The sequence below is a fragment of the Microtus oregoni genome, unplaced genomic scaffold (genome assembly GCF_018167655.1).
Source record: "Microtus oregoni isolate MIOR12 unplaced genomic scaffold, Mior012 000013F_ref0000133, whole genome shotgun sequence".
NCBI lineage: Eukaryota > Metazoa > Chordata > Mammalia > Rodentia > Cricetidae > Microtus > Microtus oregoni.
The window spans coordinates 20,336,966-20,350,728 of NW_024543072.1; the positions used below are offsets into that span (position 1 = coordinate 20,336,966).

The 13,763-nt window shown below is 43.3% G+C and overlaps 1 protein-coding gene across 1 annotated transcript in view; it reads left to right on the forward strand.

Moving 5' to 3' along the window:
* LOC121454870 (ubiquitin-conjugating enzyme E2 E2) overlaps nucleotides 1-13,763 on the forward strand; it is a 280,300-nt gene that overhangs the window by 205,931 nt on the left and 60,606 nt on the right. The window contains exon 4 of the mRNA XM_041662242.1: nucleotides 3,736-3,868. Within this exon, the coding sequence (XP_041518176.1) occupies nucleotides 3,736-3,868 (133 nt within the window). The remainder of the gene's footprint in view (nucleotides 1-3,735; nucleotides 3,869-13,763) is intronic.

Here is a 13,763-nt window from a genome sequence, read left to right on the forward strand (position 1 = left end):
ACTGAGCCACCTTACTGACTCTCAGACTTTCTCTTTATATAAAATTTGATACATACAAATGAACATACTTGACACTACACGATTAGATTATCAAACATTGCTCCTAAGAGCACCACGCGTGGTGTAGTAGAGTGTGGTTGTTTGAATGAGAATCCCCCATGGGCTCATGTGTTTGAACATGTGCTCCTTACTTGGTGGAACTGTTTGGGAAGGATAAGGAAGCATGGACTTGTGGGGGAGACCTGTTACTGTAGTGAGGCTTTGAGGTTCAAGAGTTAGCTCTCTCTGCCTCTCACTTGTGGAACGAATGTGAGTGAACGCTCAGCTAACTCTCCTGTTCCATGGCAGCTGCCATGCTCCCAGCCATGAGGGTCATGGTATTTTAATCCCAGCAATAGAAAGGTAACTAAGACATAGGAGAACGCCAAGAAACCATGCCTCTGAACTCGTTCCTTGTTCAGTTTCTTGTTTTACACCATAGCTGTGTCAGCAATATATTCTCTTTCCTGCTGGGTTCTCCGGTGACTTTTGAACTTGAGAATCTGCTCCTGCTGATATGCAGAGTCTCACAACCACATGGCTTCCCTCTAGGTAAGTTTGTTTGCTTCCAGTTAGAGTATAGATAGATACACCACCAAGGCTGTCACAGCGACCCTCTGATGTGCATACACCACTGCGTCTGTGGGTTTGCGTGCAGATGTTCTGCTCTATGGCAAGGGTGTGTTCAGTTGAGTCAAAGTCTGCATTCTTAATTAACATGTGTTTTTATTTTTAATTGAAGTGGCCATTGGATATATAACAAGGCACAGCGCAGCTCTGATATAGATGTGTGTAGGGATCAAAGCGCTAGCTGGTGTATCCTTTACCTCAGACATCAGCCGTCTGTTTGTGTTTGGAACATTAGAAGAAAAGTTTGCTACTAGATATTTTGAAATATTTAATGAATTCTTGTCAACTATACTGTAGTTGCCCTCATGTGACACAGGACATTAAAACTGACTCCTGTTATTTAGTTGCACCCCTGAAAGATGTTATCTAGAAAAGCTTTCTCCTGAGTTCTTGCCTTCTCAAATGAATGATTCTGCTGAGAGGCAAGGAGAGTTTAAGCGGAGGTTTACTGAGCAGAGCATAGCAAAGCAGTAGTGTGCTCAAGGGAGTAACTGGAGTGGGCTGACCAAAGGAGGAACATCATTCCATGTTGTGCATTTTAGGGAAGTTTGCAACTTTTAAATGGGTGGTATGTTAATGGGCGACAGTGACTTTCTTCTTTCCCAAATCGTGATGTGTGGCTTCTCTCTCTTAGGGTCTTTCTGCCAATGATCCACGGGTGGAGGGAAGGAGGGAGAGGGTCTAAAACACAATGCAAACGATAATGGAGCCACAGTCTTCTGAGGGCACCCCCGTTAGCATGCATGTGTGGCAACTAGCAACGTGCCCTGCTGCCTTAGTTCCTGGTACAGCAGGAAGACCCTACTGCAGTATCAACAATGTCTAAGCACAAAAGGCTGGCACAGCTGCCAAGATACAGTTGCACTTTCCTCGCATCCCTTACTAGCTCTTTGCCCAACCAGGAAACACAGTTCTGGTGATAGAACTTAATTTGCTAGGCTCCCTCACATCCAAACCCTTATCTACCTGGCTCATACCCACTAACCAGTCTGTCTTCATACCCAGCTCTCAGAGCAGCTGTTCTACTCTCCACTGCTAAGATCCCAGTGTTGTAGCTAGCACATACGGGGGAGAAATCTCAGCATTTGCCATCCAGCACCTGCCTTTGCTGAGCTCAGCACCTTCCTGTCCACCCATGGCACTGCAAAGTACAGAATTTCCCTCCTTCCTTTATAAAGACTGGTGTGTTCTCCAATGTATTTGAACATCCTTATCTGCAGTGTGTAGAAATCAGATTTTCCCAAGTCCTTATCTCTGCCAAGTTTTGTTTGTTTAGCATTTACTTTTGTCAGTCGGATTGTTATTTTTCCCAATTTTGACAAAACTAAGTGTTTTAATTTTTATTTCTGTCTCTTAGAAATGTCTATTTGTGTCTTTCTAGTGGATTATTAGTCTTTTTCCTATTAATTCATAAGATTTTCTGTTTGGGCCCTAAGATTTGGTCAGTTTTACATGATCTAGATATTATTTCTTAGTTTATAAACATGAACTGCCATTCAGACTCTAAAGATTTTATTTTTGCACAGAAGAAAAGGAAGAGGGTTGGGGAAGGAGGAAGGGAAGGGAGAAAGAAAGGAAGGAAGAGGGAAGGAGGAGGGGGAGGAAAAGAGAGTGGAGGAAGTCTCTTTCTCCGTAACCTCAGAATGATGTTTTCTTGCTAGTGAGGTGAATTACTCTGAAAGTTTTGTCACTGTGTAGTCTCATCTTGGTTCTGATCAATATTTTTACAGTGACTTCGGAGTAAAATCATCCCTAAGCATTCATATGATGGAGGAAGGTCATTGGTTAAGTAATAAAGAAACTGCTTGGCCTCATAGGTTAAAACATAGGTGGGAGGAGTAAACAGAACAGAATGCTGGGAGGAAGAGGAAGTGAGGTAAGATGCCTCAGACAGAGGCCATGCTCCCCTCTCCCGGGCAGACGCACGCGATGAAGCAAGCCACCAGGTCAGACATGCTGAATCTTTCCCAGTAAGACAGGTGCTACACAGTTTATTAGAGATGGGTTGATCGGGATATCAGAATTAGCCAGTAAGGGCTACAGCTAATGGGCCAAGCAGTGTTTAAAAGAATACAGTGTCCGTGTAATTATTTCGGGGCATAAGCTAGCAGGCGGCCAGGGTGCTGGGGACACAGTCCCGCCGCTCATATTACAACATTTATATAGTTATTTTTATTATAAATAATAGCCTGATAACACAGAGACAATCCCGGATAACGTTTTGAGTTATTTGGGGTTTCTCCTACTTCTCCTGGGCAGGGAAAAGAGTGGCTCTGAGATCAGGCCCAGGGCACCAGGAGCACGGTACCACTGAGTACACCCAGCTCCGGGAATGCTGCCTTTCTGACGAGTAATGCTGTTCATTTTTACCCGGGCTTTATTCTCCTTAGTGAATGTGATAGAGATGCAGATTTCTGTTGGCCACGCGTTGTCACATGACCTGCTCAGCTGTTAGTCTGTCATTGTCCAACAGATGTGCACTTAGAAGGAAGTCTACTCCCCAAAGAATTTTTATTCTAGGTAGGAACAGAGACAATGTCATCAAATACAATCATGAAATAAAATGTCACTTCTTATCATCTAGGAGATGGGGGCAGGAGGGAGAGGTGGCATGTCGCAGGGTGGATCTCCTGAATGTGGCTGTTTCTGGCATCGTGGTGCCTGTTTTCAGTTCTTCGTGCTTAGGGGAGGGTGACCAGCTGCCCTGCATTAGCCTCTCACTTGGAGATTTGTGTCGTGGGCTCCCAGGGCTACGTCACCCTTCTCAAGACTTCACAGGTAATTTCATATTTATACAAGGCTGGTGTCCTTGGAAACTTGCTCCGTGGTGTTTGGGTTATGAGCCTTACGGGCAGAACCTTCAACTCTGTTGCATTAAGTAACACCAGAATGTTCCATTTCTAGAACAATGATGTTGACCTGAGCAATATGTGAGATAAAGTTAACCTCTTAACTTTGCTATATTTTATGGAATTACTCAATTTATTATTACATAAATATATATATTTTTTAATTCCAAACTTTATGTAGTTTGTAAGCACATTTCATTTCTGTGTCTTATTTCAGCGCTGGACCCAAAGGAGACAACATCTATGAATGGAGGTCAACTATATTGGGGCCCCCAGGATCTGTGTATGAAGGAGGGGTGTTCTTTCTTGACATCACCTTTTCACCAGACTATCCATTTAAACCCCCCAAGGTCAGTATGATGCATTTATCTTTTTTTAGCAATGTGTATTGTGTGTGTACATGCTGAACGTATGCTTAGGGATGTGTATCTGCTCTGTTGGTGTAAGCAGCTTCCCAGGGCCTGCCATGCTTCGAAGGAGACAAATGGGAGACATTATACATTGTTCCTCCACCTCGGCTTTCACCCGTTTCATTGCTCCTCCTCGTTATCTCTTCTCTGTAGTACAGAAAATGCCATGTCTTATGGGTCAAATGGGAAAGTGGGGTTGGACACAGGCAGAGGAGGTTGCCACATCTGCAGGACTCTGCTGCCTGAACGGCTCGACTGCTCACACGAAGCCCAGAGAAACTGCAGCAATATCAACAAGATTCATATGGAAATATTTTGAGGACTGGGAAGATAACTTGTTGATGAAATCCTGGGTTTAAGTGCTAATTCCAAATATGTGTTTATACATATATATGTATTTTTAATAGCCCATTAATGAAATTAACTTTTTTCATGCCTGACACTGTAAGAGTACAATACAGTCGGAGCATTGCACTGTCTTTTATTAAGATGAGGTGGCATACTTTAAAGTACTTTGTCATTCATCTCTGCCCCTGCCATTAGCGCTTATTCTCCATTCTGGCAGAGGAGAGACCCTGAGGTCACTGGCTGTGTCTTTCAGTCACCTGGAAAAGTCCCATCTGCCTCTGAGTTGTCGTCTGCGTGGAAAGCTCGGGTACATAGTAAAGAAGAGGAAATGTATTCAGGGGCCTGGGCTGCTCGTAAGTGTGTTGTGACCTGTTCATCCACCTGTGTGACAACGGCTTTAGATCAAGCAATGCTAAAAGTAAGAAGTATTAAATTGGGTAAAAGAATTTAGTGTTTGAAGAGGCCTTGACGCAATGGGATAAGCCAAAATCGCAGAGATGGAGGGGACCAAGAGATGGCTCAGAGGCTAAGAGTGGTGCCTGCTGCTCTTCCAGAAGACCCAGGTTTGATTCCCAGAACCACATAGTGCTAAGCTGTCTAAAACTCCAGTTCCAGGAGGTCCAGCATGCTCTTCTGGCCTCCATGGCTCTGCCGGCATGTGGTGCACAGACATGTATCCAGCCAAAATATCCATAGACATAAAATAAAAATAAATAGATGGAGGTGACATTTGCCATGTCTAAGTATAAGAAGCATTAAAAAAAGTCATGATAATCAAGATAGAAAGGCGAGACCTCCTTTATAGTCACATAAATAGGATTTATGGGCTGGGAGGCTGGGGCTCTTGTTCCTTTAAGGAGATGGTTTTAGGAGTGATGTTTCTGAGCTAGTCACCTCTGGAACTTTCATCAACCTTTGGAATAGGAGGGAGTTGTGAGCATCTTTGGTCAGCTGATTTTGTTCTCTGGTAGGGGCCCTCAGTGGGGTGCTCTCTGTTAGAATAGGAACTCAGGTGAGGCTTGGCAAGGCTTCCAGCTGCATTGCATCAGCAGTCTTAAGACCATATACTCTGCAGCAAACAATCCAGCGCCACCCTGGAGGGCTTACCGTGAGATCAGAGCTCAGGAGGAATGCGCTATGGATAGATGTGCCAGGACCTCGGTGGGGCCCAGCTCACCCTTCATCCTGGATGACTGAATGGGACGGAAGGAGAAGCACGAAGCTGTTGGCTACAGGGATGTAGATGTCTGTTCTTCATGAGAAAACCCTGACTCACTTTGAAACTGCCCACTTTGACTGGCTCCACTTCCAAGACACTGGCTTCCCTTCATCCAAAGTGTCCAAAGAAAGCTGAATTACACGGAATCCTTCCACTGGCAGAACTGAGCTGGACAGTCTGTACGGGAAAATTTGACTTTGGCAGCTGGAATCACAATTTAACCATTCATTTCCCAGAATCATATAGGAAATTTGAAAAAGCAAAGTGTTGCCTTCTAAGCTCCAGTTTCAGAGCTGGGTGTTGAAGGTTGGTCCCTTAAAGGAGACAGCAGTTAGCCCAAACCAGGCTTTTGTTTGCCTTTAAAGTGCTTGTCCAGGCCTCTCCAGCCCCTCTTCCCCCTACCATCCACCTTCAGGGTTACCTGTATCCTTTGCCCACCTCTCTCACCTGGTGCATCTCTTCCTCTTAGTGCAGCATGTCCTTGTACTGTGAAAACTGAAGTATCTGTTTAGATGCCCATGCCAAGAATATCAGTCAAGACACGACATGTTGTTACTGTTGCTGCTGCAAGCTCTGCTTCAGCCCTTCAGTGAGAAAGATAACTTGCAGCAGAGCTAACTGCAACTTGGAGGATCTGGGAGGGAGCGAGAGCATCCTGTCCTGCTTTGTGAGCATAGGGAGAGCCGCATCAACTTGAAGACACCACATTTCAGTACCTAGTTTTTCAAAATCAGTTCATTTACTCAACAATAATATTTCTCTGTGACGGTGCCTGTTGAATGGGCCTCTGTCTAGGAATAGCACATTAATACCAAAAACGGGAGTGTAATAAACTGTTGGTATATCTAAATGGTTTTTAGTGCCATTTGTATTTTGTAGTACAGAGAAATAGTTTAGTGTTAGGATTCAGATATCTGCTTATTTATGAAAGAGAAGCAGCTTTGTATTTTGCTGGGGATTATATTTTCTTATTTATATTGTAAATATTTCTAATCTCAAAATTTGTGCTTATAAGATTTTAATTTTGCATTCTGCTGTAGAATAAAAAGCAGTTGTAACAAGAAGAAAAAAGAAAATGTACCTATAATTTAATCACCAAAATAGACTATTCACACAGTTTCAGTCTGTCCCTTTGGAGATTTTTGTTCTTTTTTTTTTTTTTGTATATGTGCATGTTGATATGTATCATGCTGACACACATGCACACACTGTTATCAGAACAGTTCCTCACTCTCCATGGCTTCATGATTATTGTGTTTTCTCCTGGTGCTACATATTTCCAGTGAGCAGGTCACTGTATTACAGTTCCAGAACCTACATAACACTCCATTGTGTAACTGTACCAAAATAAATTGGTCTCCTGTGGTTGAACACTTAGGGTCCTGTCAGTACTTGTATTATAGTTGGTGATGCGGTGGCATCCTGAAAATTAGCATTCTTTGTGTTCTTGTACATTTATTCCTTGAGGCTAAATTTGTTGATATGAAATTTCTGAATGGGTAGATAAACTTGCACAGTTATAGAGGGTTTTTTTTTATAAAGGTTGACAAATTTACCCTCCAGAAAAGCTGTAAGTTCACATCATGGCCATCGCCATGTGACGATGGGACAGAATTTCCCTATTCTACCCTCAGGGTTTTTTTTTTTAATCTCTAAAGGTCTGAGGTATGAAAATGACACCCCCAGTTGTTCTAACCTGTGCTGACTTGACACCAGTAAGGAGTGGGATGGTTTGCATTTTCCTGTGTCCTCTTCCCCACTTGTCCATTTGGTGAAAGAATGTCAAAGTACTTTTCCTGAAGGTGCCACTCCACATAAAACCACCAGGAGATGTAGTAACAGACTGTGTTAAATTCTTGTACCTGTACTCTTTCTTTAAAAGAAAACAAAACCAGAAAACACTTTGAAAGTATCAGACATTCTATCCGATGCCTTGTGTTCCAGAGACTTTAATAACACACATCTTAATTAACGGGTGAGGCTAAATAACTGGTCAGCTGTTTCTCTGTAGAATAGAAACACATAGCTTCCTCTGCTTTCCCGGGGAGCTGCGAATTTTATACAATAGGAGTGAGCTTCCGGGCCCTTGGCAATTAAGTCTGTTTGTTATTTATGCTTGTTCAGGCAGCCTGTCCACACAGCAGGCATGCTGTGTCAGTATTCACACCCATTACTAGTAACTATCTTTATAGGCAATAGTATATATCAGTGGATGTTCTCCAAAAAGCAATGGTAAAGTGTATACCTAGGGTATTTTTTAAACAATATTAAAATTACATATATACATAGTATTTGTATATGCAAAATTAAGAAAAATACCAAGGTATCAGTAAATGACCCAATAGGTAAAGGCGCTTGCCACCAAGTGTGGCAGCCTGAATGTGATCCCTGGGACCCACATAGTAGGAGAAAAACAACGCATGCAAGTTATTTTTTTGTCTCCACTTATGCCTTGGTACAGACATGCACACAAGCTTGCACGCGTGTGCACACGCACACACACACAGACACACTAAATAAATAAATGGGTATCACTATTACATTTTTAAAAGAATAATATTAAAAAGCTTTTTAAATGTAGTTTTTTTTTATTAAAGTTACCAAGTACATCTTAAACTACATCTGAGTTAATCTGGAGTGTGTCTTATTTGGAGAGGCAGGACAGTAGTTTCCTTTTTCAGATCTAAACAAGTTGTTTAATAATGGAAAGATGTTATCTATGCTAGAACAACAAGAGAGACTGCTGAAATCACTGGGGAATACATTTATGTATTTATGGTTCTTGTTAGGTTTTGCTTTAAAGGGCTGGGTGAAAAAGTCTCCCTGGGAAAAAGGAAGGTGATCAGTTAGTAAGAAATAGTGATACCCAGCATTTGGAAGCCCAGAGGACTCTAACTAAAGCTCAGAAAAGAACTGTGTAACCACCTCCTGCCTAGGCGATTGTGCTTTACCTGTCGTCACACACAAAAAAAAAGGTGTATATGCCTCCTGTAATTTTCACAAAGAACTGGTGTAAAGCCAGCTGCCAACTCCTGAACACCAGCCTTGCATAGAGAACAGATGGTTGTCATGAAGTCACATGAGTTTATAAATTTTTTTTTAAGTTTGGCCAGGACCCAGTCCCTTCTCTGTATTGAATTGACTACTTGTAATCTCTCCTTGAATGTAGACAGTCATCTCAAACTATTGACCATAAGCCCTCACTGCATCCCCGCAGACCACATCACCCGTCTTCCCTTCTTTTCAGTGGCCTCACCTCTTTCCTATTGGCTCAGACTGAAACCTTGCAGCCATCCTGGATCCTCTCACGCACACCATCCCAGGCCAGTCCTGACTCAGTCCTCATCATCTCCCTCTCTTGTCTGGTCTCTGCCCCTACACAGCCTGACCATACCCAGCTCCAAGTAATGGTGGAGGTCTCTGTGTAGCTGTTCTCTGCTTCAAACCCTCCAGGGGCTTCCAGCTTGTTGAATGAACACCAGAATCTCGATGCAGAGTCCCTGCCCTCGCCCCAGTCAGGCGCCCACACCTGCTGCTTCCCCGGACCCTGGCATTTGTTCTTCCTTCTTCCTGCTTTTGAATTTTCCCAGAAATGTATCTGCCTCACGCCACTCCCCCTCCGCTTTTATTCAAATGCCACCTCAAAGAGGCTTTCCTATGTGATAAATTCCACTGTCCCTCAGTTCCCTAAAACCTTCTCACCATGACCTTCGGATGTGACTTTTGGCTTTAGCATTTCTTGCTCATGCATTATGTATGTCTTTGTCTGTTGTTTCCCTTCCTGCAGTTCTCACCAAAACTCCATAAAGACAGGATTTCTCTCTGGAAAGAAAATGTGGATTATTTCCCACTTTATAGATAAGAAAACCAAGGCCTTTGAAGGTTAAGTGACCGCAGGAAATGGTAGCTCAGCTGGAACCCAGCACAATTCCAAACTGAGTTTTTCTTACATCCTTGGAGAAGGACTGCTTCTTTGTTTATTTTTGTTTTATTTTTGTTTTTTTCAAGTCAAGCTTTGTCTATATAGCATCTCCGGCTGCTCACTTTGTGGACCAGGCTGGCTTCGAACTCACAGAGATGCGCCCACCTCTACAATATTAAAGGTGCATGCCACCACTGCGCGACTTGAGGACCACTTCTTAAATTCCATGTTCTGTGTCAGCTAATTACATCACACTATTCAGAGATGGCAAGTCAAGATCTGATCCAGGGAAGAAAGACTATTTAAAAGAGAGTTTGGGTGCCTGTTCTGGAATTTTCCAAGAGCTTTTTTTTCCAGAAGCATGGGAAGAAGGACGTTGGAGAGAAGCCTCGGTGGTCAAGAGGACCTGCTGCTCCTGCAGCAGTTCCCAACACACACTTCCAACAGCTCACAGCTGCCTGAAACTCAAGCTCCGGGAGAGCCAGCATCTTCTCTGGCCTTTGCCTGGCACTCATACATAAAATTAAATCAAAAAGCTTTTTCTGAAAAGGCATGGGAGCCAGGCATGTTGGTGCACACCTTTTCCCAGCACTCAGGAGGCAGAGGCAGGTGGATCTTGTGAACTCGAGGTCAGCCTGGTTTACATCGTGAGTCCCAAGACAGCCAGGGCTACATAGAGAGAGCCTAGCCAAAAAGAAAAAGATGAGGGACTCTAATTTGCAAAGACTGTGACATAAAATTATGTTGAATGCTTAGGTACTGATTTCTGAAAACCATTTCCTATTTCACAGGCTGTTTTCATATTTGATTAATGTCCAAACCACCTTGCATTCTCAGTATCACGACTGGGGGGGGGGGAGCACTGCTTACATTTGTGGTCAGTAGTACTTAGATCTATGCTTCTCTCTAGGATTTGGGGCAGGGTGTTGCTTGGTTGTGCTGTAGTTAGACCCCACCTAGGCTCCTTTTTTTTTGTCAAACCCCAGGTAATATCATTCTGGCCTTTAATGTGTAAAATGCTTAAATTGATGTGATCATCAAAAGTAGAACAAGATAGGTCCATGTGTGTGCCTGCCATCTAGTTCTCAGAGGGAAGAGAGAGGCAGGAGGACCGTGAGTTTGATGCCAACCTGGACTATCTATAGTGAGAGCCTGTTTCAAATATAATTAATTAATATTTCTGCCTTCATGCTTTTTAAAACTGTGCACATAGTAACTGTATTTGTTACAAAATAAAAAAAAGACCAACACTCCAGGATTGGATGTCAGACATTCAAAGAATACCAGCTTTATTGATATAAACCAAATTAAATATACCTGTAAGCTAACAGAACATCAGCCACTTGACTGAGAGGAAATTGACATTTGTGTATCTTGGAGGGACCGCCTGTGTATACTAGCTTTCTATAGTATGTAACAACCTGTAGTTTGGGGGCGTTTAGTCTCCAATAAGATGCTGATTGCCCAAGCCAATGTCATCTTTTTAGACCGGGTCTACTCAGCCCCTCTGAGCCCTGTGAGCTGGCATTGACTTTTACTACTGCCAGCGTAACTGTGCTAAGGCCCTCCTCCAAGATCAGTTCTGTGAGCAGGAGACAGAGAGACATTCAGGTATGTGCGGAGTAAGAGGCTTCTCTGCCTCTGGGACTAGGAAAAGATGGCCAGTCGCCTCAGAAAGGTGGCTTTCCAAGAGGAACACCCTCCCCATGCTTGACTAGACTAATTCTTCACATTTATGTCTTCAGTGTCCCACACACGATAGCTAATAAGTGGCCTGCTCGTCAGTCCCAGGAAACATTCTTTTATGAAAGTCCTTGAGTTACAGACAGATTGGACTAGTCTTATAAAGAGAAACTCTTTCACTTTAGCTAGGTTGAAGAAGCTTCAAATTTGGTGTTTCCTTAACCTTGTGGGAAAGGCCCCTGAGCCCTGATCAAGACTTTGCTAGGGAAACCTTTCCCCCAGAGCAGAGCTGTAAGCAGCTGCGTTTGGAGTGACTTTGTGGTACTCTTTGGCTCCAGGCTGCCAGGATCGCTTTCTGCTGGAGCTGTAATGCTTACAGGTGATAAGCTGGCCACGTGCAGATATTATAAGTCTTTGCCTCATAGGAAGTAAGGAGAACAGGGTCAGGAGGAGATGGTGATGAATGGCCCCAATCCAGGACTTTGGATACATTTTTATTACCGTCTCAGTATGTTAGCAGACACCGGCCCAATTTTCTGAGGTTGTTTGTGTTTTAAAATCCCCGTTTTAATGCTAATTTATAAAGACATCCCTGAACCCCCTACTTTCAGGCCTTTATTCTTTGTAAATGAGAGAGGCGCAGCCCGGGAGCACGCAGGCAGGAAGGCACTTAGGCTCAAGCTAGTGCCGTGGCCGAGGCCAGAAGAGCAGCAAGGCTAAGCTGAGAGACTCAGAACAAGAGCAGTCCTGTTTGAGCTCTTTCCTTCCTTTATTCCGGAAGTGCACAGCGTGTAGCCATCCAGACGCTGAGCACACCAAGCCGAGCAAGAAGGGGCCCTTCCAGGGTAGAGTTCGCATCCAGGATGATAGATTCTGACGTCTAGAATCCTTTTCTCAACTTGGGCACAAAAGACATTTGAGCATAACTGTGTGCTGTGGAACAATGTCCCTTGTAATATAGTATACATAATGGCATCCCTGGCTCCTGCCCACAATATGCCAATATTAATTTCTTTTTGCCTCCTTGGGACAAAGAGAAATATCTCTAAGTTGCCAAATGTTTCCTGGACGAGCAGTATCATGCCTGGCTGGCAACCACTGTATTCTATTGTCAATCCTGTCTATTAGCAACTGACTCAAGACATTTGTGAGGACTCTGGGCTCTGAGGAACTCACTGGCACCTGCTGGGACATGCTCAGAGTGCCCAGCTGACAGGCCGGAAGTTCAGGTTACGGACGGGTGTTTGAGAGTCAGTAGATAGGGATTTGGGCGTTCCTAGACCCAGGAATCTGACCATAGACATGTGCTGATTTGACCCAATCTGATTTTTTTCATCTGTACATTTCCAGAATGAATTTCCCAAAAGAAAACATCAATTATTGAAAAAACTAAAAGTAACATTTTCTCCATTTCATGTTCTCAGTTCTTGGAGATTAGAAAGATATTTCTCATGTGAAGTATTGTTGCTGGCAGCCTTATACAGCATTACGTAAAATATCTTAGTAAAAGAAATAGCTTAATGCTAATAAATTTTGAAAACAGCTGGACCAAGCAGATAATTCCTACAGGTTTTCAAATCAGTCTTTAGTAATTTACTTTTAAGTAATGCCCTGCTGTTCAAGTTGGTCTCTGCAGGGGTGGACTGCATGACCTTTCTCGGGCTTTCTGTTTCAAAAACAGACATCACAGGAAACTTAATCTTACATCTAGGAAGCGATTACAGTTATGATCCTATAGCTAGTAAGTCCCAGGCCAGGGACCTCCCACCTCCTGAATCCCCTGGCTTGTCACCCCCTATCCATCTGAGCCAGAAGACCCTCCAGGTCACAGTGCTAGACAGATCACCCCGGCACCGTTTTCTGAGGCAAATGGAACATACATGTTTGGCTTCTGCTCTGGGTAAGCATTAAGGAAGCATTAAATAAGGATTTTGTGTTTTGTTTTGGTATTTACCAAATTATAGACCTGTGTGTGTACAATGGTTGCCATGTACCTAACTTACCTTTACTCTGTCCTGTGGTGTGTAAGACGGCAGTGTGTTAAGACCTGTGTGTGTACAATGGTTGCCATGTACCTAACTTACCTTTACTCTGTCCTGTGGTGTGGAAGACGGCAGTGTGTTAAGGAAAAGGGCAGAGCGCAGTATGTCCATTCCAAGGCATTTTCATTTCCATTTGTTTTCTTCCTTTCTTCCTTGGAAATTTCCTACTTTAGCAATTTACTTTGAAAACCAAAATATTACATTTTTAAGATAGTTTTTAAAAAGCATAGTAAGCACTGGCATCCACACAGCCCAAGGGCCTGTAGTGTTGTTAATGCTCATTGCCCCATTGCCCATTCTGTTTTCCGTATTTTCTTACTGTGTGTCCAGAAGTCTGTCCCATGCATGTGGATCAGTATCATGCTTCCATAATACTTTGTCAATGTGTGCTTTGTCACCTCAGCAGTCTCCTGTGATGGGCAATTTTTCTGATTTTGCTTTTCATCAAAAGCAGTGTTTCACTGAGTATCTCTGTGGGGGTGGGGGTGTACAAAATATAAACAGGATAAAAATCCTAGAACAGGAATCAGTAGGTTACTCTCTCAGGTATTAAAATGAGCAGTTGCAACATTGCTCATCAAAAACGTGTGAGCCACTCCAACAAGGAGGAAAGAAAGTGTA